This window comes from Falco punctatus, assembly GCF_963210335.1.
Source record: "Falco punctatus genome assembly, chromosome: 20".
Taxonomy (NCBI): Eukaryota; Metazoa; Chordata; class Aves; order Falconiformes; family Falconidae; genus Falco; species Falco punctatus.
The window spans coordinates 4,289,374-4,312,812 of record NC_137600.1 but is presented as its reverse complement, the minus strand read 5'-3'; the positions used below and the strand labels follow the sequence as shown (position 1 = coordinate 4,312,812).

The 23,439-nt window shown below is 49.8% G+C and overlaps 1 protein-coding gene across 11 annotated transcripts in view; it reads left to right on the top strand.

Moving 5' to 3' along the window:
• DUSP26 (dual specificity phosphatase 26) overlaps positions 1 to 22,347 on the top strand; it is a 64,793-nt gene extending 42,446 nt beyond the window's left edge. For 4 of the 11 annotated variants that reach the window (XM_080370193.1, XM_080370190.1, XM_080370191.1 and 1 more), the window contains 6 exons: positions 12,070 to 15,099; positions 15,566 to 15,634; positions 16,319 to 17,783; positions 19,874 to 20,146; positions 20,531 to 20,739; positions 21,159 to 22,347. In XM_080370193.1, coding sequence (XP_080226319.1) covers positions 19,968 to 20,146; positions 20,531 to 20,739; positions 21,159 to 21,358 — 588 coding nt within the window. In that variant the 5' untranslated portion in view covers positions 12,070 to 15,099; positions 15,566 to 15,634; positions 16,319 to 17,783; positions 19,874 to 19,967 and the 3' untranslated portion in view covers positions 21,359 to 22,347. Of the gene's footprint in view, positions 1 to 12,069; positions 15,100 to 15,565; positions 15,635 to 16,318; positions 17,784 to 19,657; positions 19,778 to 19,873; positions 20,147 to 20,530; positions 20,740 to 21,158 lie in introns of all 11 variants that reach the window. The other 7 variants (XM_080370197.1, XM_080370196.1, XM_080370192.1 and 4 more) reach the window with 6 other exon arrangements.
• The last annotated feature ends 1,092 nt before the right edge of the window (positions 22,348 to 23,439 follow it).

The window sequence follows — 23,439 nt, the reverse complement described above, 5'->3', positions numbered from 1 at the left end:
TCAGAATAGGTGTCGGAATCAGACAAGAGCCAATCAGTAAACATGGGAGCAGGAGTATGGTGCAGGAGCAGTGCTGGAGGCAGCAGCAGGAAAACAGGACGAGGTGGAGAAGGAGCTGTGCTGGGATGATGGGATCACCCCCGCTGGGTGTGTTAGATTGCAGGATAAGCTGTCCCAGAGCTGAGCAAGGCCTTACAGGGGAGCTGTACCGACTCTCCTTAGCTTACCCGCAGCAATGTGTAACAGGAATAGCCCTACTGCAAGTTAACAGGCTATGCCAATGTAAAAATCACTGAAGCCTAGAATTGTAAAATTAATTTAGGTGCATTGAAATCAACGGCAGTTAGATGCTGAAAATCCTTTAAAAACAACAGATCTTACTGAAAGCCAGTGAAGTCAGCGGAAGGATTCCTGCTGATTGCAACAGATACTCATCTAAGATGGAAATGTAAGACAGAATCAGAGAACGGTTTGATGTGGCCCTGTTGGTTTCTCTAATGTTACCCTACAGGTGGTCCCAGTCTCATGGCACGTCTGCACGAGCCAGGGCTCTTCTTCAAACAAAGGGGCATGTTCAGATGTAAAACTTGAGCAATAAATTGTTTCCAAATGCACAGCTAGGTCAAGGGAAGGAGTCAGCAATCCCTGGGCAGTTTTACGATCTAATTTAATTTCTCAAGTGTATCAGTCTGTGGTTCATATAGTTCCTGACATATGTACTTGGCTAAAACCTAGGAATAGGAATATGTGCTTGGCAGAATAACTCTGGACGCGACAGGAATATAGACTTTTATCAGCAGAATGAAATCATCAACCCTTTATTGGTTTGAATTGCTCACCTTCTCTCCTACAGAGTCAGATCTCCAGCTGATATCTATCAGCTAAGGACCTTCCTCATGGCACCATTATCAGCAGAGAGTAAAAATCTCTGTGCATTAATTGTCTAGGAGGAAGCATTTGCGTCTGTGTGCACACTTGAATTTTGCCTGTAGGGTGTGTCAGTTTTGTCTCCATTTTAAAAAGTCGCTGTATCAGCACAGCCAAAAGCAGAATTCGTGCCAGCGTGGTTTGGAGCAGCAAACCAGACCAAGGTGTAAACATGGCCAGGGCTTTCTGTTCTCACATTCGTTTACAAAACTGGCCAAGGCGAGCCTGCATTTTGTTTGATATCCTCACTGCATTCAGAAACAGAGAGAATTATTTCAGGCTTTGTGTTGAGGGCTATTGTCCTCTTCTACTCCAGAAAACAGCTGTAATAGGCCACCCAAGTATCTAAGGAGAGGAATTAAGCTGCAAGGTGGCTGTTGAGGTCATGTAACACCATGAAAGCTGTAATTTCCCTGGGATTTATTTCCTACAGACAACTTGTGGTCTATGTGCAGTGAAAGCTAATTTAAACAAGAAAGATGAGTCTTACCAACACACCTTGATTGGCAATTGTGGTAAATTCCTGTAATTACTATTGACTTCACAGAGGGTTTTTGTTTGTTAAAGACGTTGCTGAAATGACAGCCCAGCAATGGAATAAAACAGGTGAAAGGGGAAGTTGCATGAAATGTTTGTCTTTGCAGAGTTCCCTGAGTAGATCTACAATGAACAGGAGTCTTCCTTCTCTCTCCTACCAGCATCTCACTTCTCATAGTCAGATAATGCACAGTGAAGTTGTTTTGTTCTGTTTTCTGGTGAGGTAGTTTCCAACATGGTAATTTATTATTCAGTCCTTGTACTAGAACATGGAGCAATGTGTGCTTGAATCACATGGGTTTTAGTCATAGGAATAAAATATTTACAAATGTGAACTATTTCACAAGTCTCTGTGGTCTCTACCAAGCATTGAGAAATTATGAGTGTCTTCCAGAAATATTTTGATCTCTTTTTAAAAAGTTACAAGTTTAACGATGCTATAATACGTGGCAGCTTCATCTTCTAATTTCTGATTCTGCAAGTTGCTCTTGCTTCACGTTTTCAAGCTTTTGTCATTCTCTGTCTCCTTTTTTAAGAAAAATGGAAATTGTGATGTTCTTGCCATGATTCAACTGCTAAAACTGTAAGAAAAAATCAGAGCTGAGACCCACAATAAAATAGCAAAACCAGACAATGTTACTTTACGCACACACACGCAGAAATTTATCAGGAGGTTTGCAGAGCCCTCATCTCTAAGGAATCTTTCCAGATCTGTTTGAAAGTTGTTCCTGCCTCAAAGCTTCCAGGACAAGAAGAACAAGGGGAAATGGAAACTGCAGATGGACTCTGCGTTAAATCAGCAGTGGCTAAAAGGAGTCCTGGGCTCTGATGCATTGTCTTCAGTGGCATTAAGAAGGAGCCCCGAAAGGAGAGAGCTCCAGAGCTGGTTTGCTTCCATTAAGGAACAGAAGTATGAGACCAGGTCACTCAAGAGCTCGTGTTGGATACCGAGCTCTTTTAACAAGTAGATCACACATCCGCTAAATTCATTATTCCCTTCCCTGCTCTTTGGAGACAGCCCCAGAGCCCACGCTGTTTTGTAACCTCACAGATTAGGAAACAGGCCTGGAGAGCTGCAAAGAATGCCAGTCTGCATGACCAAACCCAAAGGGGTCAGATATTTTTCCTCTGAAAAGAAAATGACACGTTTACATCTGCTGTTTGTTTCCTAAAGAAAAACAGTTCATAAACGACAGACAAGACAGAAGCCGCATCTTCTATGTGAAACGCTCAAAAGCAAGCAGGAATCGTGCTGGCCACACATAAACCTGCCTGTCTGCATTGTAAATGTTCATACCTTAAATTTGGCCAATTGTGTGGGTGTGGAAAGCTCAGCCAGAAGTCGTGTTTCTTGCAGCGAGGAAGTGAGTGAACACAAAGCAACAGAAAGGGAAAAGAACAGCAGGTGAAATGAGTGCCTTGTAGGAGTTCGCCACTCATTACTGCAATGATGATTTGACTCATGCACTTTTGGTTTTGGGCTTTTTTCCTCCTTGGAGACAGAACACTTAATGATAAAATACCACCTTTGTTAAAGCAGAACTAATATTTAACAGCCGCAAAGCAACCAGTTCACACTGGAATCAGCTTCTTCAGCAGAGAAGGAAGGAGGAAATGTCAAGGGCACAGCAGGTGCTGCCGTCTCCTCCCACCCTGCTTGCATCTGTGTTTAAAGTGGGTTTATAGATTGCTCATGTGCAGGTCCATAGGCAAACTGCAGATCCAGCACTACACACGTGGCTGGATCTGTGATGTGCAACTCTGTGAACACGCTTGGCTGCCTGTAAGATATGGTGTTACCTCTGTCTTCACCTAGCAGAGCTGGAGCTGGAGCAGATGTGCCCCCATCACCCTCCATATACGTAAGTGCCACCAGATACGTGTAGTAACACAGACACACGCTACTACACACAGTGGCATGCCACTACACAAACTCACACATGACTGCAGCCACCTCGGGAGCGGCTCACAGCCACAGAGAGGTCTGAGCTTTCCTTCCCATCCTGAAGAAGCTGAGAGCTGTGAACAGCTAAAACCACACCAGCTGCAGTCTGTCCAGCCTCTCCAAGGCCTTGCCAAAGAAGCTGACAGAGACCACTCACAGGTGAACTTCTTCGTGGGGAACGAACCCCGAGATCCCAGCTTAGCCCTGTGTACCAGCTGCAGCCCCTGGGATATTTGCACTGCAGGAGGACAGAACAAGCTGCGTGCACACACAGCAGATTGCTGAGCCAACAGCGGAAAGGAAAATGCAAGCGCTTCCTGCAGAAATATGTGACAAGACACTTGAAAGATTTCAAGCGGAAAAGTCACTGTAGTTTTGTGTTCTGTAAGAACTTTGTGGGCAGAGAAAGAGTGAACTTCTGGACATTTCTGAATCAGCTCTTCCAGCGACTGCTGAGACTGTGCTGGAGAGCTTAGCACACGAATTTCACAGACTGAGCCTTCCTCGTGACCGGGTACTATTCTCAGTGTGGTTCTGCATTCAACTTTAAGACCTTTCTGCTGAAAAGGAGAGGGAAACTCCCTTTATCTCCTGAAATCTATGTTTGAAGGCCCAGTTGTCTCCATTAGATTCTCACTGGGTTTAGTGGGAATCTGGCACACACAAGGGAAGCACCGACAAAGGAAGAGACAGGCTGTGTTCCTTACCCCACCTTTCAGAAAGTCATCTTGACTACGTCTTGCCAAGATGAGACTTTATTTTCAGTAGGGAAGCTGCCGAGCCCACCAGAACGCCTCAGAACTAACCCCACAGAAAGCTCAGATACACACATCCGTTGCGGTGCAAGAGTAAGTGGGAAACTGAGTCCTGCATCTGCGATGGGGAAAGACAGATCTCAAAAGATTAGTTTTTTCACCTATAGTTTGCCATTATTTCTTGTTAACTGCACCGCGTGAGCTCAGCCCCTTTCCACTTCTTTCTTAACCACCTCCTTGCAAACACAGCCCTACGATTCCCAGCAGAGCGACTTTATAGATATGCTGTTTAGTGAATGGCAGAATTTGGCCTGTCTTGTTGCTGACATGATAATTTCCTATCATTCCCACCATTCCTAGGTAATTACAATAGCTCTGTATTATTGTAAGACATACATTATTGGCTTAATTCTCCTCCTCCTCTGGAATTCCAGGAGTATGTAGACATATTTCAGATATATTCTGCATTCTAGCCAAAGCTTGGCAAGCGCAATATGTGTATCACACCAGTTACAACTATAGCATGAGTAATTTGGGGGAGGAGGGAGGTGAGCGAGCAGAAAAAGAGCTTCTCCAAATCCTTCAGCTCTTCACTTGGACACTGTGAATGAGATATTTAAATACGTTGCTGTGGAAACAATCAAAGAGGGGGTCTTTGTGTGTGTGTGAGTGTGTGTGTTTTAGTAATCCCAAAGGGGGTATTTAATTGGAATCAACCACAGCTTTTTAACTGTGTTTTAAATTGGAGAGAAATAAAAAGAAGAAGCTGCCAGAAAAGGAACATTAAATAAAAGGGGGAGAAAAAAAAAAGCCCACATGAAACAAGATGGGGGGAGAAAGGGAAATCAAAAGAATAAATTTACTGTAACCGGCAAAGGATTCATTAGGGTTACAACAAAGCTCAGTTCAATTTCCCTCCTATTGACATTAACGAGTTTGAGGTAGGTCCAGGCTGAAAGGCAGCGAGAACGTATTTCTCCCCCTTTTCTGCCTGGTCCCAGGGGACCGAGCAGCTGTCTGTAAATTGCTCCACACAGGGGAATGAGGTTTCTTTCCTTTCCTCCTTGCATTTTTCTTTGTCCAACTGCACCCGCATTGAGCAGTGCCCTAGGAGCTTGCCTCGCCGCTTTCCGCTCATTGCAGCATCTCTGCTCCCTCCTGGACTCTCTGACTGGGACAAGCCATTTTATTCCTGATAAACCTGAGATGTTATTTATTACTGTCCTGCAGCTTGAATACATTGAGCTTACCAGGGTTATTTTTGGTCCCAGCAACAGCCCCTCTAGGCTCGTAATTAACTGTTATTGTTGTTAATGTTAGCATGGAAGTTGCTATTTAAGCTAGAGGACACTGTTAGTATAAGAGCAACTTCACTGTGGGTAAACTTACAATGGAAATTAGAGAGACTCCTACACATTGGAAGGACTGATCCTGGACTAAGGGCAGTGGGAGAGGAAGTCTGACAGTTTTGAGAGAAAATTTGGTAGGGTATGAATGAGATTGTATCTCAAAGAGCTGAACTTCATGGTCCAGAAAGTCTTTTCCAATGTCTTGCTCCTATGTTTTACACTTTTTGTATTAAAATGAGACGTCAAAGGGTCTGAATTACAATGCAGTGTGTATTCAATCACATACACACAGAGTAGGAGCCGGTTCCCGGCGCTCGTGTAAAAAGACAAGATTACATTTGAGATTAATTCTGCATGGACAGAGGCGCCAGTGTGTGCACATTAAGGAAGGGGCATTGATCCCAGATGCCAGGATCAGGCTCTGACGTTCTGCTGCAGAGAGAGCCAGCACAAAATTAGCACACAAGATAGACAGTAGCTGGGAAGAGTCCAGAGACACAGCAAAAGGAAGGGACGTATTCAAGGTCCAGTTTTAGTGTTATTTTTAGATACAGCACATTTTCACCGTTCTCTGGAGAGGAAATGGGAGAACGCTGCTTGGTCCTGCTGCCTTTCTAAAGGACTTGGAGCTCAGGTGACAGAAGTAGGCATTTTTTTCATTATTAATAATCACCTATTGGACTCATAAATGCAGTTTTTAGAAACTGGGACTGTCCAGGGAGGTGAAGAAATCAAAGCCTGAGCAGGACAAAGCTAATTCAGCCTCAGCCTTGTGTAACCTTGCAGACTGGCTTTGTTGTCCTGGGAGATCGTGTGGAGAGGCCGTGAGCGTGAAGGAAGCGCTCTGCGCTTGGTGCTGTCCCCAGGCACACAGAAAAGAAGAGCAGTCTGTCAGGGATCAGCCTCAGAGACCCTGGCGCACCGTCAGAAGCAGCATGAGGTAAACCTCATGGACCAGAAATTAGGACACACTGAGCTCTCATCAGCTGGAATCATTACGTTTTGGCAATATTGTCCCTTCCCACTTGGCCATGCCTTGACTGGCTCTTCCAGTTTTCAATCGTGACAGCTCCAAGCCCTAGCTCAAGCGCAGAAACCTCTGCTTGCTTCTCCCTCCTTTTCACTATAAACCAAACTCCTCCTGCCAGCCTTTCCCCCTCACCCCCTGCCCCCACTTTGCAACTGGCACCTTCCTTGAAGAAGAACAGCAAGAAAGAAGATGTATAGCGGTAATAGATTTTCCCCACTGGAGTGTACATTAAATTTAAGGCTTTGCTCTGGACACTGAATGGTTGGTCATTAACGCACCTCGAACCAGCAGCATAAAACAATCCTTATAAGTGCTACCATGAAAAATGGTGGCAGAGATCAGAAGTGATCAGAATGCAGACGGGAGCTGCAGCTCTTGGCGTAAAAATGATTAATGAAAAATCCCCAGCATCCTTTCTTCTCTTTGCAAGGGAGGAAGCAAGCAAGCTTGACAAGAACAACGGCTCCTCATGTGAGGAGGATAATAGCAGGAATGATATGTCTCCAGGAGATTCCCAAGGCCTTGTGCGCACATAATAAATTGCTCTTGTCACTTTTGGGAAACACATGAAGAAAGATCGCCAAAGCCAGCAGAAGCAGTGAGGGAAAAGAACAAAAGATTCAACCCAAAAGAACCCAGCCTTGCCTGGGAGACGCACCAGCTCTGCTCACCCCTTGCCTCTGTTTGCTCAACAAAGTGATTTTGAAGTGAACAGAAGGAGTTGGGTCCCCAGGCTCGTAAAGTATCTGTCAGCATATGATGGCAGTAAAGCCAAAAAAGGGACTGCATGATGCTGAGCTGCAGCTCTTAAACCCTGTGTTAGAGAAGAGGATGCCACTGGCACGCTGGCCTGTGCTGCCACAGCAGGTGCTTGCAGTCAGGTGTCCGGGTGACTGACAAGGATGTCATGGTAGGTAAGGGCTTTGGCTTAGGAGAGCTTACTTTTTTTCCTGAATTGAGTCAATTTTCTTACACAAATGGTGCAAGTCGGCTAATCTCTTCCTGCCTCAGCTCTCTACCTGTAAAACAGACATGTTTCCTTTCTATTCTCCTTTGGCTACTTATGTGCAAATTCTTTGAAGCAGGCACTGTCTGCCCCCGTGCATGTGTATCGCATAGCTCGGGGATGTGATCCTGCAAATACCAGAGCTGGTTGTCATACAAATACAGCCCAGCCTTTTGATACTGCTCCGGTTCTCCTTCAGCCATGCAGTGCCACACCGGCCGAGATTTGCCCCAGTGAGTTTGTGTAAGCCCACTGGTGAGGCGAGGTGAGGAGGGATTCGGAGAAAGGGATCACACTGGGAAATCTGCTTTAATTTCCTGCTCTGCCTCAAGCTTCCATGTGACATTGTAAATCAGTGAAAGCAAGAAACGTGAAGATAGATGGACTTTGCAATGCTTGGCTGGTACTGCCCAAAGCGCACAGGGGCCATCTAACAGAGTGCAATCAACACCGCTATTTGTGCATATGCAGGAAAGGCAATTAACAGGGATGGGGTCCTTCAGGCAGTGACTCAAGAGTGAGATAGTTTCCCTTTGTGAGTCACCTGGTAAGACTTAGGACCTTGCAAAAGATCTTTGTGGGTTTTTCCTTTAGTGTCTCTGTGTCTCACTTTCTGCATTTTAATGATGGGTATGGCAGCACTTGCTGTTACGCTTCTCTCCCATGGGCATTCATTTGAACACCGGCTGCAGGTGGCTCATCCTCCCTTGCTAAAGCGCTGTCAACCTCAGCTGTGAGAATATTTCCATGAATGCCTGCCAGGTGCATGCAGAAGATAAAGGTAGGTCCTGCACTGATGGCCGCTCTTTGGATTTCTGCTATAGCTCCAGGACTGGCTCTGAAAGGAGGGCTGGACGGTGGAAAACGTACCCCTTGGCAGAACAGGGATGACCGTGGTCAAACAGATGCCACTAATTCTGCATTTGCTATGGCGCTGAGAAGAGGGAGGAACGGCTTTTGCTCGAGCACCGGCTCTCCCAGGTCTGTGTGGGGAGATAACAGCCCACTGAGACCAGGTCAGCACTGTTGTGGCTGAGAAACAAGTTGTGGAGTTGGAGGAAGAGCTTCATTCCACCTGCTACCTCTGGGCAGCATAAGCCAGCCAAGAGCCACTGCACAGCAGAGACTCCCCTCTCCAGGACGGCCTCACCTGGACACACTTGTTTACCTGCTGTCATTGCCTGTTAGTCCAAGTGCTTTCTGCAAGGCAGGCTCTGGCCCCCCAGGCTCAGCCAAGTGCCTTCCTCTGTGTAGCGCTGGAATAATAGCGGCCAGTAGCAGGGTCATTTATTTGGCCTTTCATCCTTCAGCGTGATGGATGAGGATACTGATAAATAGCTGCCTCTATGAGAAGGTCTATTTTTGGTCCTTGTTCTCTTATGTGGCTGTATGAATGGTCTTCCTGCTCACCGGCTTCGTGAACAACTGTTACCGACCTCTGGATCTTCGAATGCTGTGCTCAGGGTTAACGCTGGCCCTTATGGTGAGGGCTGGGGATTTTCTGCTCCCTTACTGTAAATAAAAGCAAGTTTCTTTCCTGCTTACAGTCAGATCTCTCCCATGGGGCGGCGTCTCTATGGAAGCCCCACCGACGCCCCTGGGGCCGCATCAAATCTTCATGGATTTCACAGCCTGTTAAGTGTCCGATCCCTTGGCATTTCCCAGCTCCGAAGGCCCTCCGTTCCCGAGTGACTGAGAGCTGCCGTAGCTTCCGAGTCAAGTCATCACAGCTGCATATCCCTCAGGAGAAGGGCAGAGGGGGAACAGGGAAACATGCTCATCAGTTACAGAAGAGTTAGAAAGAGGAAAGCTGTGGCGTTGGAGGTGTGCAGGAGGCTCAGGTTCAGGGCTGGTTTTGCTTCAGCTCCCTGCATGACTTTGCAGCAGTCACTGTGCAGAAGTGTATGCTTTAATTTTCTCTCCTGTTTCTAAGCATATTTTCTATTATTTTCTGTCTTGTCTATGCAAGACAGAACTCAGGATAGATTTAGATACCTGCATTCTGTGACTGTACATTTCCTAGTGCCATGGGACACTGATTTCATTTGGATTTCTAATTTATTTCACAATACTGTGGAATAATCAGAATTATTAAAGCCAAAATGTTCTTTGCTGCCTGTTTCTATTAGGCAAAACAGCTCAGACTGTCAGGTCTTTGGGGAGGAAGGAGAAGGTTTGTTTTTTACCACCTCCCAATCTTTTGTCCTTCATGACCTTTACTTCTTTTGCTAAAATTATCATTCGTGCAAAAAAGAGAGGTGGAAAATTGGTCCCTCTTCCCATTGCACCAAACATTCCTGCAGAGGAAAGGTTATTCTTTTCATAGCCGTGCTATAGGGCATACCAGACGATAGGATCTGCCCTTTCTGAGGCTAAATCATCAGCTCTAATATGTTTTCCTTCTTACATTATTACTATCCTCTCCTTGGAACATGAGTACTTTCCATGTTGACTGTAACATTACTGTCTCTGCTAGCAGCAGATGGAAAGCCAAGCTGGAGGTACAAGTCATGTTACCATTAAGAGCCAGCAGCGAAATGCAATGGTTTCTAATGTAACCCTTCAAGTTGTTGACAGAGCTGTTTCTCAAAATAATAATAATAATAAAAAAAAAAAAAAAAGAGAAAGAAAAAAACCAATAACCCTGAGGCACAGCTAAGTGTGCTGGTAAAATCCTGTCTTTAAGATGTTGAGAGTTTTACAACTGGCTTTGATGGAACTGGGAATTTTTAGCTTTTTATTGGAATAAATCAATCAATCAAGTGAGAGCTTTCCTGGGGATAAGCAAGAACAAACTCCCATACTATGAAATCAAGCAGCCAAATTTTCAAAAGGAGGGCTATTCCTGACAATCTAATTTGAAGTATCAGTTTGGGGTCTAATCAGCTGCAGCAAATCAGACCCACATAAACCTGACTGCCTGCAATGAAAATCAGAATTTCTGTCTACTGGGGAGAGCCAACGTGCCTGCATTTGTCCTAAGAAAATGAACTAGTTAGAAATGGCAAAACATTTTGTTGCAGTTAGTTAACTTAAATTGTTCATTCTGGGTTGACCCAGTGCAATTTTTCCCCCCTGCTGACATTTTTCATTTCATAACGAGCTGAATATCCTATGCAGATATGAAGTTCACATGTGGATTCTGGTCTCATTTGGGCTGGTTTCACGCTGGTGCTGAGACACGGACTTCAGGGGTGTCCTGCTTGTTAACTTGCATAAGCAACGCAAAGGTTGTAGCTGCATCGTTCTCATACAGCCAAGGCAGGAGGGTGGTTAAGGTGTCCTGCTGGAGATCCGGGCGGCTTTGTTTGAAGTGGGCACTAGAGGCACATCTCCTTGCCACTGCGTGGAGGGCAGCTGGCCATCGGGGCTAGGGAGTGCTGGAGGGGCTGAGTGTGAGTGGAGCCGTGCCACTCTCCTGGATCCTTGGGTATTGGAGTTTGCGTCCCTCAACTGTTGGCTTGCCGAGGCCTCTACAAGCTTTCTAGAGCGTCATTGCTGGGATTGTTCTTTCCCAGTTTAGCGATCCTTCCCTTCCTCACTTCCCAATCCCGTCCAGCCAGCTGCTGTTCGAGAGCAAGCCCTGAACTCAGAAGGAAAGAGAGGAGCTGATTTTGATTCATTTCACTTGCAAATTTAGTGCCTTGCCATTGTTACATCTTTGGAAGCCCTATAGCCAGTATAGGATTTTAAAAGCTTTCTGCATTGGCCGTGTTTCCCTTACCCCATTCCCCGCTCCCCCACCCGCTGAGCCTTCTCATTCCCTATTCAAGGAGCCTCGGTGAGCCTTTGTGCTCCGCACACCCAGCAGTCACCATTGCGTCTCCGTTCATCAACAAAGAGAAACCTTATCTTCTGATGGACACATACAGCACATTCTGTGTGACATTTAAATCTCCCTTTGTAGCCAACTCAGATATTTTTGCTGTTAAAAGAAGACCATACAGCCGGGTGATTTCATTACTGCAAATGTTATTACAGTGAAAGCCTGTTTAAGACATAATGTCACTGAAGGGAAAATAGGATCTAGCAGCAAGTGTGGCCTGATGGAGGGTGCTGGGATTCATCACAGGCTGAAAGAAACCTCTCAAACATCAGACCTGCTAATGGAGCAGCTTTTTTCTTCATCAAATCAAACCAACCACTTCCTCAAAGCCCTAAGGCTAGGAATTAGAAAGAAGATTGAAAGGAATTAGGTGCCCAACTCTCACTGACTTTATATTTGAGCTCCTAAGCTGTTCTTGCTGCTTCAGAAATTGTAGCCGGGCTGCTGCGTTCTTAGTACCACAGACACAGTGAATAGAAATGCCTTGTGTTAACAGCAGCCACAGGCCTGAAAAAGACAGTGCTGCTGCGTGTCCACGTTCATAATGACTAGCTCTTGGTCCAAGAACACTCAAGAAGAGACATAATCACAGACAAGTCCCAGCCTCCCTGAATGAAGTCAGTGTGAATTTCCTAGGGACTTGGCCCCAATTTCCACCCTGACGTAAATATAATTCCTTTTTTCTCCCAAGCAGATTTCCCTAAGGATTTTGGATTTGCAAGAGCAAAACTTGAGCTTCTAGAGTCAGAGGTGTCATGCAGACTGATCAGCGCTCCGCGCTGGGAGCGTGCAGCTTTGCACACATGGATTTGAGCTGCACTGTGCAGATACGTTGGCGTGTCACTGAGCCGTCCAGACAGACATGTGCCGTGCTCCCAACCCTCTGCCTTTGAGGTACTGGTTTCTAGCGTTGATTGGCTCTATTTTGAAGATCGCTTTGCTATGCAAGACAGATATGACCTTTCATCTTAGCCTTCAAAAAGTGTAGCTCAGACTCCTTGCTAATGGGGATCGTGAATGTCTCGGCTGTGCTCCTTTCTGGGGGGATGCGGGTAGTTCTCTTCCATTTGACGTCTTTCCGAGCGTTGAAACACAATGAGTATCAGGTCAACAGCAAAACTCCCACCAGCTTCAAGAAGGCTTGGACTGTGCCCCAGCCTGCTCTGCTAACAAGATGTGACAAGCTGAAGTGAACAGTTAAACAGAAAGCATTAGGATTTCACAGCGTATTTTGCCAGCAACTTACTGTTTTTCAGCTGTTTTTTTTTTCTTTGATTTTTTTTTTCTTCCTTCTTGTGCTGTACCAACTCAAATCTATCCCAGGCTGCTTCTGACATTAACAAGACAGTGGATGACAGGCAAAATGCGTCCACGAGCAATTCAGAGTCTCCCCGCTAAGTAATCATAAACACTGCAAGTTTGCAACAAAACAAGCAGCTGTCTTTCTCCCTCTGGACAAGGGCTGCTTCCTCGCAAATTGAGGCTCTGCAGGTTTTACAGCTGTCGGACAATGAGTCTGGTGCCTGTTATTTCCTCCTCCTCTTTTTTCCTTTTTCTTTCTTTTAATGGAAAATATCTCAGCATTGCCAGAACTCAAGTGGCCCCCTCCAGCACCGAATCAATACAGCCAAGTGACGAGGCTTTAGCTTTCTGGCTGACGCTACTAGAATGGGCACAGAGGGTTTGTGTTACTTGCACATCCTCTCTTCCAAGGGTTTATTACCTTCGATCACATTTCTTACAGGGAAGCAGATATTTATTTGGGGGCTGGGAAATGATTCAACAGCGCACAAGTTCTGTCACAGAGGTGCTGAGAGTGAATAGGCTGGGGAGGGTGGGCTGGGTGTGGGGAGAGCCCCCAGCAGGGTGGTCACCTTGAGCTTTGCAATTTCTTTCCAGACTGCTACAGTATGTAAGGAGCCCCAAAAGAAATCTTTATCCCTGACCTAAACGTAGGCAAGTAGAGAGTGAAGATTACTCTTTATTACTTCATTACTTTGATAGAGAATTGATCCTACCCTGGACTGACTGGCCACATGACCTTAGCCTTTTCAGATAAATTTTCGGTGATATTTTCCAAGGCAGCCTCCAGTGGACCCCGCCTCTACAATGCCTCCTTCATGGTGCAGTCAGAGAAAAGCCTGTGCCACGGTGTGGGTGGTGGATTTATCTCCCACGGCTGGTAGTTATTGCCCCCTCAGCCGAGCGCCCAATCCCTCCTGGACCGTTTCAGTGCCAAGCAAACCCCATTTGTTCCAACCCTCTTAACTACGTGGCTGTAATGCTGCTCTGCCGTCCTGCACTACCCTTCTCAACAACACCACCTTCTCACCCTGTTAACTTACAGTAGGCTTAATTCTACCTTGTAACGCTGCAGCTGTCTGTGCCCTCTGCACTCCCTCCGCCTGCCACCCTCCTTTGCAGTGGGTCCATCAAATAACACGTCGGATGAAGTACGTACATTCTTTCTGCTTATGGCTGAGTATAATAAAGTCTGGCTCCTGTGCCTTCCAGGTGGCTTTTGGACATGCAGCATTTAGTGCGTGGAGTTATCGATCTCTGATATTTAAAACAGAGCTGTGAAGACCGTGGTGAATTTGCATGCATGGGGAGTATAAAGCCAGGAAATAGCAGCTCTGAAACTCTCTAACCCCTGCCCTTTACTTCCCCGTGTTGGGTTTTCCGTGTCTGACGATGCGCATGGTGGTGATTTATGTATAACCAGAGCAGCCTCCAGTGGTTGGATCTGTGAACTTTTCCAAGCAGCCCTTTATAGTAGCTCACTTGTGGGTTTTGCAGACCCCAACCCTGATTCCCCCCTGCTCCAAGCTCAACCTTGGAGGAGGGGGGAGAGCTGGGAGCAGCGGGTGCCCCGCTTGTTCTGCTGGGAGCCGATTTTGGCTCTAATTGAGCTGAAAACAGCTGCTCTACCCTCACTGCTGCGGGCCTGCTGTGCACAGCAGTTTTTGACAATAGCTGGGATGTAGGGATATCATAGCTGCCAGCATCCCACCCCTGTGGTAACAGCAGCCCCCCCCCCCCCCCCCCCCCAGCAGACAAGTGTGCCAGTCAGGGGATACAGGAAATCTCTGCCAGTGCTGTCCTTAAACCACCCAGCCCTACAGGGACTCTGCAGTGGTGCCCGTGCCTGCGGGAAGCCAGACCCCATCTCTCTGTGTCTCCGCAGCCGTGCTCCCGCACCATCTTTATCTGCCAAGGACCAGATGATCCTTCTCAGCTAGTGAGCATCATGGAGCGATAAAGCTTGCAGGGAAGTGAGGTTGCAGGACGCCTTTGTGTCCTGTCCTGCAGCTGGATGCTTCCCAGAGGGAACAGCTTTTGAGAGAATCGCTGTCAGGAGGGAGAGTTTGGGGGTTTGTCTTTTAAATTCTCTCCTTGTGCCTTGGTGATTAATTCTCAGAGCGGTTTTTGCTTCTCAGGGTTTTTCCAGGGCAAAACAGGTGAGAGACGGGGCTCTGACCTGGGGGTGATTAGAAGGAGGTGGGGAAACTGAGCAAGATATATGTGAAAGTCACAACAAAGCCTGCACGGTGTTTGTGCCCATGCTGAGCCTGCAGACCACTTCCAGTGCTCTGAGTGGCCTCTTGTCTTCAAGGACAGGAGCTTCAGAAACAATGTACTGAGCTGATAAATCCTGCCGGGGAGCAAGGAGCAACTCGGTCTCTGCTACAGCCCTGACGTTTATGGAAAACAAGGAGAGGAGGTGAGGCAAAGAGGTCTGGTTTGTGTCTAAGAAACTTCCCTTATAAAAAGATAGATTGCTGACACTTTCCCTTGATGCAGCTGCCCAGGCATTTCAAGGCATCTGAGATTTCATTATCTAAGAAGCAGTCGCTGGCTTTGTTGGGGACTTCTGGCTGCTTTACAAAGCAATTCCAGTATTATTATTGGAATAAAAACATAACAACTACTAATCCTCTGTTTAAATGACCAGTAAGTTCCCTGCAGGCAGCGCTCTGCCAAAACATTTATCCACCTAATTTTATTTCATGTCGTTTTTTCAAATTCAGATTTAACCTTTTGTGATGGGGGTTGTAGGCATTTCTGTTTAGAAGCACATTTTACAGACTACTGGGAATGCGATTCCTTGGTGCAGGGAGGGACATGGCTTCTGCTTGTGCACATTAAAGGTGTCTCGTAGAGCTGTGAAAATGCAAATTTCCTTTTAGGTCACTTCAACCCCTGCTTTCCTGGAGGAGCGCTGCTGGGCAAAAGTGAAGAGCTCAACCTTTCTGCAGGTAAGTGGAATCAACCCCCTTATTCAGGGCACAGGACAGGCTCTTCCCAGGCTGGCAGCATGACACAGCAGTGAAGTACCGCTAGCGCAGTGAGGACAGCAAAGCCAGCCTGCACCCAGAACCTCCTGGGGTCTGTCCCTCACTGTCACCTCTGTGCCCCTGGCCGTCTGGGCATGGAGGAACTGATGCGGACCATGAAGGAAGGGGATAAATCAGGTTCCTGGGTGCTGCTTCTCATGTGTTGCACAGAAACCACTTCCCCTTGCTGCCTGCTGCCCCGAGCAGACGCAGCATTCCCTGGGGGCAGGAGCCTTTGGAGGCCATCCAGGAGAGGTGGACGCTGCTCCTGGCCACCCTGCCGGGCTGTACCTAGTAGCTCTGCCTCTCTGCCTGCAACTGGTGGCAGTGTAGCTACCTGACGTGTCACACCTGCTGTCCCAGCGTGGCTGGTGGACATGGAGCCAGGCAGCCCTGGGTGCAGGCAGCCTGGGGGTGTTTGCCCAGCAGAGCTGCTTGCTAAGGAGCGTTTGGGATGGATGGAGCTGGAGACTCTGTTTCGTGAGGATCAGGTGAGTGTAGCTGGCAGGAGGGCTTATGGGGACCCCTGGATCTGCAGCTCTGAGAACTCTGGGTCTTGCATGGGGGTCTCTCCTGGGGCTTAGCACCAGCTGAATATTTCTGCAGGTGCAAAGGAACTGGAACACAAAAAGTCCATCGTCCCGGATACCCAGCTCCTACAGCGGCCAGCAGTTACTGCCTGGGGAAAGCAGTTAAGAGCTGGCTATATCCCAAATACCTTCCTGAGCGTATCTTCCAGATTCTGGGGCTTTATCAACACCCAAGGCTGAAGCTGTATCCAGAACTTCATGGGGTAAGGCTGAAAAATCTGAAATCCAGGTGTGTCCAAAGTCTTTTTGAAGCCACCTACGCTGTTAGCCTCCAGTACAGCCCCAGACAACCCTATCGCTTAGTTATACACGATGGGGGGAAACCCAGGCCCGGTGTGTACTGAAAGGCGCGTTCTGCTTGGAGGCTGCACTCCTGGGACCTTGCTGTCTGTGATGGATGCTGAAAAAGCCCAGCTAAGCCTCACTGCATGCACATACTCAAGTGTAGGTGGGACAGGATGGGTGTCTGGTGATGCTGAATTTATCCCTGAAGCTTCTGAGATTGTATCCTGGGATAAAGACAAGTTCAGCTGAAAACAAAACGGGAAATATTCCTGGGGTTTAATCAAACAGGAGTGGGGGAGGGAGCACCGTAAATCTTAGGATGTGTCGTTTGGCCTGGAACAGCAAGTTTCAACTCTTCCTCAGGTTGTTTTTCCAACCACACTCCTACTTTCTGGTTTGAGTCGAACTTTTAAATTGAAAGCCAGCACTTCAAAGGGAAAAGGAGAATATTCTTCCTGGAAAATGTTTAACTGAAATATTGCAGCACTTCTGAAATGAAGGCTATCATTTAGAAAATGTCAAAACAAAAAGCTTCAGTCTTTGAGTTTCCTCTTTTATTTTTCTTTTTTCACCCCCAGAAAAAAGTATTCCCTGACTTTGACATAAATTTGTAAGTAGTTTATCATCTCACTACATACGTCCTCCCCCCTGGCTTATTTTCTTAGCAAATGAAGAAAATGTCACCAAGCCCTGGCTCTGCCAAAGGGACCCTAGCAAGGGGGGAGGACAAGGTCAACTGTAAAAAAATTATGAAGAAGCATCCCCTGGAGACGGTTACAGATTTATGATATGGGTAATCATGTCATCAGCAGCACTTTATCAGCATTTTCTTCTCTCCTTCTCTGCACGCCTGTGGCATTTGGTGTTCTGGAGGAGGAGTGAGAGAAAAGCTGGCAGGAGAATTTTGATATGTTATTGTTGCTGTTGTTTTTATCTGCGTAGTAATGGGCACTTATGTGTACGGCTGTGCATGCTTGCATGTGATCTCTGCATTTGTGCCTGTCTCCCTCATTCCTCCTTTATCCATCCATGCACAGCATGATATAAACAAACCTGCCTCTGGACATGTCATGGCTTAAAATAGATGTTCATACATCAGCCTTTCTACAGCAGCGGCGGCAGCAGCAGGAAGACATGGCCGACTGGATCTGACTACAACACTCGCTTTGAGCCGAGAAATCACAGCCCTTACAAAGGTAGAGTAACGGGGTGGGCGTCTCCTTCCTCCTGTGTGTCTGTCTGTCTGTCTCTGCAGAGTGTGCAGGGCTGAGCAGCCCGCGCTCGTTCAGCGATGCCTCTTCAGAGCCTGCTCTGTGCACCCAGGCAGGCTCCGGCTGTTTCTCCCCTCCCTCCGAGCATGGCACAACTGGCAGAGGGGCTCCAGAGGCAGCCATGAGCGTGCTTGGGCAAGCGGGGTACAAGCCTTGGGGCTTGGCTTCCAAAAGGGGGGGGCACAGCCAATGCCTGTGAGGGTTTTGTGTGCCAGGAGTGCTTCGGGGTCTATTCTGAGCTCTTGGATGTGGGGCAGTTTCTCTTCCCCTGAAGCACTTCGGGGGTGCTGGCCTGGTGGTGTGTTGGGGGTGGGATGCTGGAAGCCAGCTTTGGGCCTGAGGTTTCTGGAGCTACATCCCAGGATAGGTGTGGATTGTGATTTTCCCAGCCAGCTGTAGCAATAAGAGGGTCTGCTATTTGGCTAGTTACAGCCTTATACTGATGATTCAGTTGCTTTTTTCAGACCCTTCTGGTGTTTGTTTCTTAACGCTGCCCGGGGCTGGTGGCATGTGGCTGTGCTGCAGCCAAGGTCACACAAGGTTTAAGGGCCCCGGCACATGGCCATGCCGAGTGCCTTTCCCAGGTGGGGTCTGCCAAGTCTGGATTCCCAGTGTGACGGAGTCCAAAATTCATCGGGGCAGGGGAGGTATGTCAGGGCGAGAGCGGGCCCGTACCCCGTGCTGGGGGAGCGTGGGGTGCTGGGTGCCAGGGGTGAGCAGCGCGAGCAGGGATGACCTGTCCTGTGCAGTGCCCCAGGACACCAGGCAGGGTCTGAACTGCCACCCTGGAACACAGAGCGGGGATGGAGACATCCGTGAGTCTCTCTGGGCTCCTGCTGAGCTCCCCCATGCCCTTGCAATGTTTTCCTCCTCTGCCCATTGCCAAGAAATGGCTGGAAGCTTCTTGCTTCTGCACCGTTGGCCGCTGGCCGGCACCTTAGGCAAGATGTCAAGGCAGACAGGCGGGCTCTGACCCAGCCTGGCCAGCCCGAGGTCGCTGCGTTTCCTCCCCCGGGCCCCAGAGACAAGCGGCCAGCGCTGAGCTGCTGCGGGCGGGCTGTGGTGGGATGCTCTCCGCACACCTTCCAGCACAGCTCAGGGCAGCGGCAGTGATGGTGGGAAAAAGAATCCTGTTCTCATGGTGGGGGTGCCGGTCTGTCACTGGGGCAGCAGCAAACAAGCAAAAAAAAGCAGCTGTGCTGAACATCTGGCTGCGGGGACTGCTGACTGCTCCACGTGGGTAAGGCTGTCCAGGGAGGTTTCTTGCAGATGTGTGACAAGTATCGGCATGATATAAAGGTTTGAGAGCAGAGATATGTCCTAGAGGATCTGCTCAGTAAAATGAGCTTTCTCATCCCCTGAAATTAACTCTTCCCACCCCAAACCGGTCCCGAATGTTCAAACGCAGCAGCAGGACTGCTGTATTTGGAGGGGTTAATCCTGCCTCTCTCTCCCTGCAAGTTTTTGTGCCTGGTCCATAGGAGTCTGGGTCCTGGCCAGACTCTGTGCGGTGCCATATGGAATCCTCCACCTGTTTGGGGGCTTTTCCTCCCCAGTCCTGGTGGCTTGCCCAGACCTGGCCGCCTTTCATTGCTTCTGATCGCAGGTTGGCAGCATCAGTTCTCGAGCTGGCATTGTCCCGCTGGCAGGCAAAGCCCCAGAGCCAGCTCGGAAGGAAGGTGGTCCTGTGTAGAACATCTCCTGCCAATGTGGCCTCGACCCAAAGTCATGGGGCTGGAGCAAAACCTCTGTCTGTGGAGAGTCAGCAATCTGGCTGCCTTTCTGGCTTCCCTCTCCAGCCCTGGCATCATCAACTTCTCCCCAGCGGTATTGCTTCTTGGAAGGGAGTGCAGGTGATGCTCTGTCTCACACTGGGAACCACTGGGTAGCTGACTTGACACAGCCCTCTCACCTGGAAGGTGAGAACTGGCTGCTTCGGGCCAGTATTTCTGCAAAAGGGGTGGAGTGAGAGGTCCCCAGTTCTTCTAATGGCATCTCCACTGCTTCCATGACAGGACCGTGGGTGGCAGCAGCAGCAGAAGTGACCTCCAGGCCACTCTCCGGCCTTCACGAACCCACAGGTATGCCTTGTGGGTCTCGGCAGCCCCAATGGCTTTCCTGTCCAGGTTCTCCAGGAATGGCACCAGGTCACCAAGCCGCGGCTCACGGGAAGAGCGCAACAACCACCCCATCCTCAGCGTCTTTGAGCTTGAAAGGTTGCTGTACACGGGAAAGACAGCCTGTAATCATGCTGATGAGGTCTGGCCGGGACTCTACCTGGGCGATCAGTATGTATTGGAAGGGGGCAGGAACTGGGGGGTTCAGGGGTATTTTTGTGAAATGGGGAAATGTGGGAGGGAGAGGCTGGGAAATGTGGGGGAGAGGAGGACATGGTGGTTGTGATACGAAGGAGGAGGAAGGACATAAGCACGGCGGTGCAGAGCGTTCAGAGCATTGCTGTGGTGCGGCAGGCGGAGGTGGAGTGCCCGTGGAGTCAGGGACTGTGAGATTGACTTAAAGTTCAGGAATATTACCAGTCTGGCATTCTTCCTTTGCACCCAGCTTTCTCAAATGTAACTGTTTGTCTCTGTTCTTATCCTCCATCCCTTACACTGTCCTTGGAAACTTTAACTAAACTTGTGCACCTCCGCACTGTTTCTTATTCTCTGCAGAGATATAGCAGCCAACCGGCGCGAGCTGGCTCACCTGCGCATCACCCACATCCTCAACGCTTCGCACAGCAAGTGGAGGGGGGGTGCCGAGTACTATGAGGGCACGGGCATCCGCTACCTGGGCATCGAGGCCCATGACTCGCCTTCCTTCGACATGAGCCCCTACTTTTATCCTGCAGCTGACTTCATCCACCAAGCGCTGAACGAAGGTTGGTGGTAAAGATTTCTGGGAGAGAAGTGGGGAGCTGGGATGGGAAGAAACTGCCTCGGGGAGATGGGAAGCTGGACTGGCATCCTGTTGCTAAGCATCCTAGAAAACAGAAGTATTTCTAGCCTGGCATGGTGTCTCCAAAGAGGGAGCAGGCTAGGTGAGAGCACTGCCCCCCCAGTGCTGGTCCTGTTTGGTCTGGTTTGGGAGATCACGATACACTGGAACCCTTTGCCAGGAGGGGGACCTCAGTGCATCGCAGCCCTGCTGTAACAGAGGCCCTGCACCTGAGCCCGGAGGCTGCGCGGCTGAGCCACCATGGGCTCCAGGATGCACCATGGCGAATCGCTGGGTCCTCGCTCCGTACTTCTGTTGGGATATTTGGTCTGCTGTGACACAGCCCCTGTGTTTCACCCCCAGGAAGGATCCTTGTGCACTGTGCTGTCGGGGTGAGCAGGTCGGCCACCTTGGTCCTCGCCTACCTCATGATCCGCCACCACATGCCCCTTGTAGAAGCCATAAAGACCGTCAAGGACCACCGCGGTATCATCCCCAACCGGGGTTTCTTGCGCCAGCTGGTCGCCCTGGACAATGCCCTGAGGCTGAAGAGGAGCGCGTGAAGGAGGACAAGAGGAGCTGTGTGGTGGGAGCATTGTGTGTGCGGTGCTCACTTGACCCTGATGCCCGCTGAGTGGCAGAGAGAGGGCTTTCCTCCCGGCGCAGACGCTTGGCAGCTAATGGGTCACACGCAGCTAGCCCCTGGGCCTCCCCCTCAGCTAAGGGGGTTCCCAGACATGCGAGCTATTCCTAGTGGTAAAGCATAGGCCCTCAACCTGCAGTCTGGCCACCTAGGTGGGCCTAACGTATAGCCTCCTTCCTAGCCTCTACTCGCTCCGAGATGCCTGCGGAGGGACTCAGCCCCATGTTACAGGTTACTCTACCCCTGTTGGCTCCGGGAAGCCTTCAAGGCTTCATTCTCCCACGTGGTGGATGCATTTGCCTAGCCAGTCCTGTCCCACCTTCCCAGGAGACTGAAGCTCTGCGTGTCCCTTGTCTTGTTTCCCATTCATTTTTGGTCTGTGTAGCCATGTGAAATCGGTCTGGTGTGCGAGCTCGGGCAAACAGGCCTTTTGTCGTAGTGTTTGGGTGTCCTCCATGCCTAGTGTTAACCTGTACGAATAAAGACAGCGCTAAGGAAAAAGCCTGGCTGCTCCATGTGTGCTTTGGGACAGCCTTTACGTGTTCGGGCTGGGATCTGTCTCCAGAGGCGGTGGGAGAGCGTCACCCCGGGTGCCCCGGGCTGAGATGGACCTGAGCCCTCCCAGTCTCTCAGCCCAGGAGTTGGATCTGTCAGACCCCACTGGTGGCCAGTGCCTGTGCTGGACCTCCCTGCTGCGTTTCTTTTCCAGCACTGGGGACAGAAAGGGGGGCTCCCGGTGAAAAGCAGGGCTGGGCTGGTGGTCACCAGGGTTGCCATCCATCACAAGGTGGCGATGTCGGTCTCCCAAAGGCAAGCAGGCACCAAGCTAGCTAGCCACCCAGGCGTGCCGGAGGGCCGGCTGTCCGCTGCGAGAAGCACCCCTGCGGCTTGCAGAGGGGATGGGCGAGCCGAGCCCCAGGAGGGTGGCCGGGGCCAGGAGCCATTGTCCATGGTGGCACCAGCCACATGGGTGCTGGGTGGCCCCGCGGGTGCTGCACCGCCTCTGCACGCTGCCAGCGCTCATTGTCTGCCTGCTCTTATTATAGCCCCATTCTTCCTCCGCTTCCTGAGAGCACGTGAAGCAGCGCTCGGCTGCAGCTGTATGTTGTGCCGAGATCTCGTAAACACGTCGTGAGAGGGGCCCGATGGCCGTGCAGGGTGAGCTGCTGGGCTTGGGGCGCGCCAAGGCCCGTGCTGGAGCACCCCGTCACTGCTGCCTGGTGGCCCGCGCCATCCTGCTCTGCGGAACGGCTGCCTGTAGCTCAGGTGCGATAGGGACAGCAAACTCATTTGCAGCAGCTGTGCACTGTGTGTGTTGCCCAGCTCCTGGGCTGGGGTCTCTGTCTTACAGGCCCCTGAGGTGCCACGGGGGTGCTGAGGGCACAGCATCATCCCAGAAAGGGATGGCAGACAGAACAGATTGACGGACGGCAGCGGGGCAAAGGTTACGCCGAGCAAGGGCTGCAGACACCAAGGCAAGGAGGAACTGGTGTTGGGCAATGCACAGGGGCTGGTCGTGCTCTGCAGCGACGCTGGGTGCTGCCGGCACTGTCGGATGTGCCAGAAGGTTTGGTGGTGAGGATTGCAGCTTGACAAGGGCCTGGGGGGTGTGAAATGCCTCCTGTCGGATTTTGCAATTCTGCTTTGTGCTCTTTGCTGCTGCGCAGCTCCCTTTCTGCAGCCTGCTGCCAGTCGGCCCCTGAATGCAGAGCGTGGCTGTTGCTTGACAAAGCTGGGATCAGGGAGGCTCTGAGCACGCGGGGGGGATTGTGTTTGGAGGATCAGCAAACTAATCCAGTGAGCAAAATCACTGATGGAGCCAGCGGTGTGCCGCACCTCACTGTGTGCCTGCAGTGGTCAGGCACGTGTGTTGGGAGATCAAAGCATGGTGTGGGAACGTTCCCTGGTTGCAGGAGGGCTGGCAGCACAGCCCCAGCCACTGGCAGCAGAAACCTGCCCAATCCTTGGAGCTGTTGCTGGAGGAGGACATGTGGAGCCCAC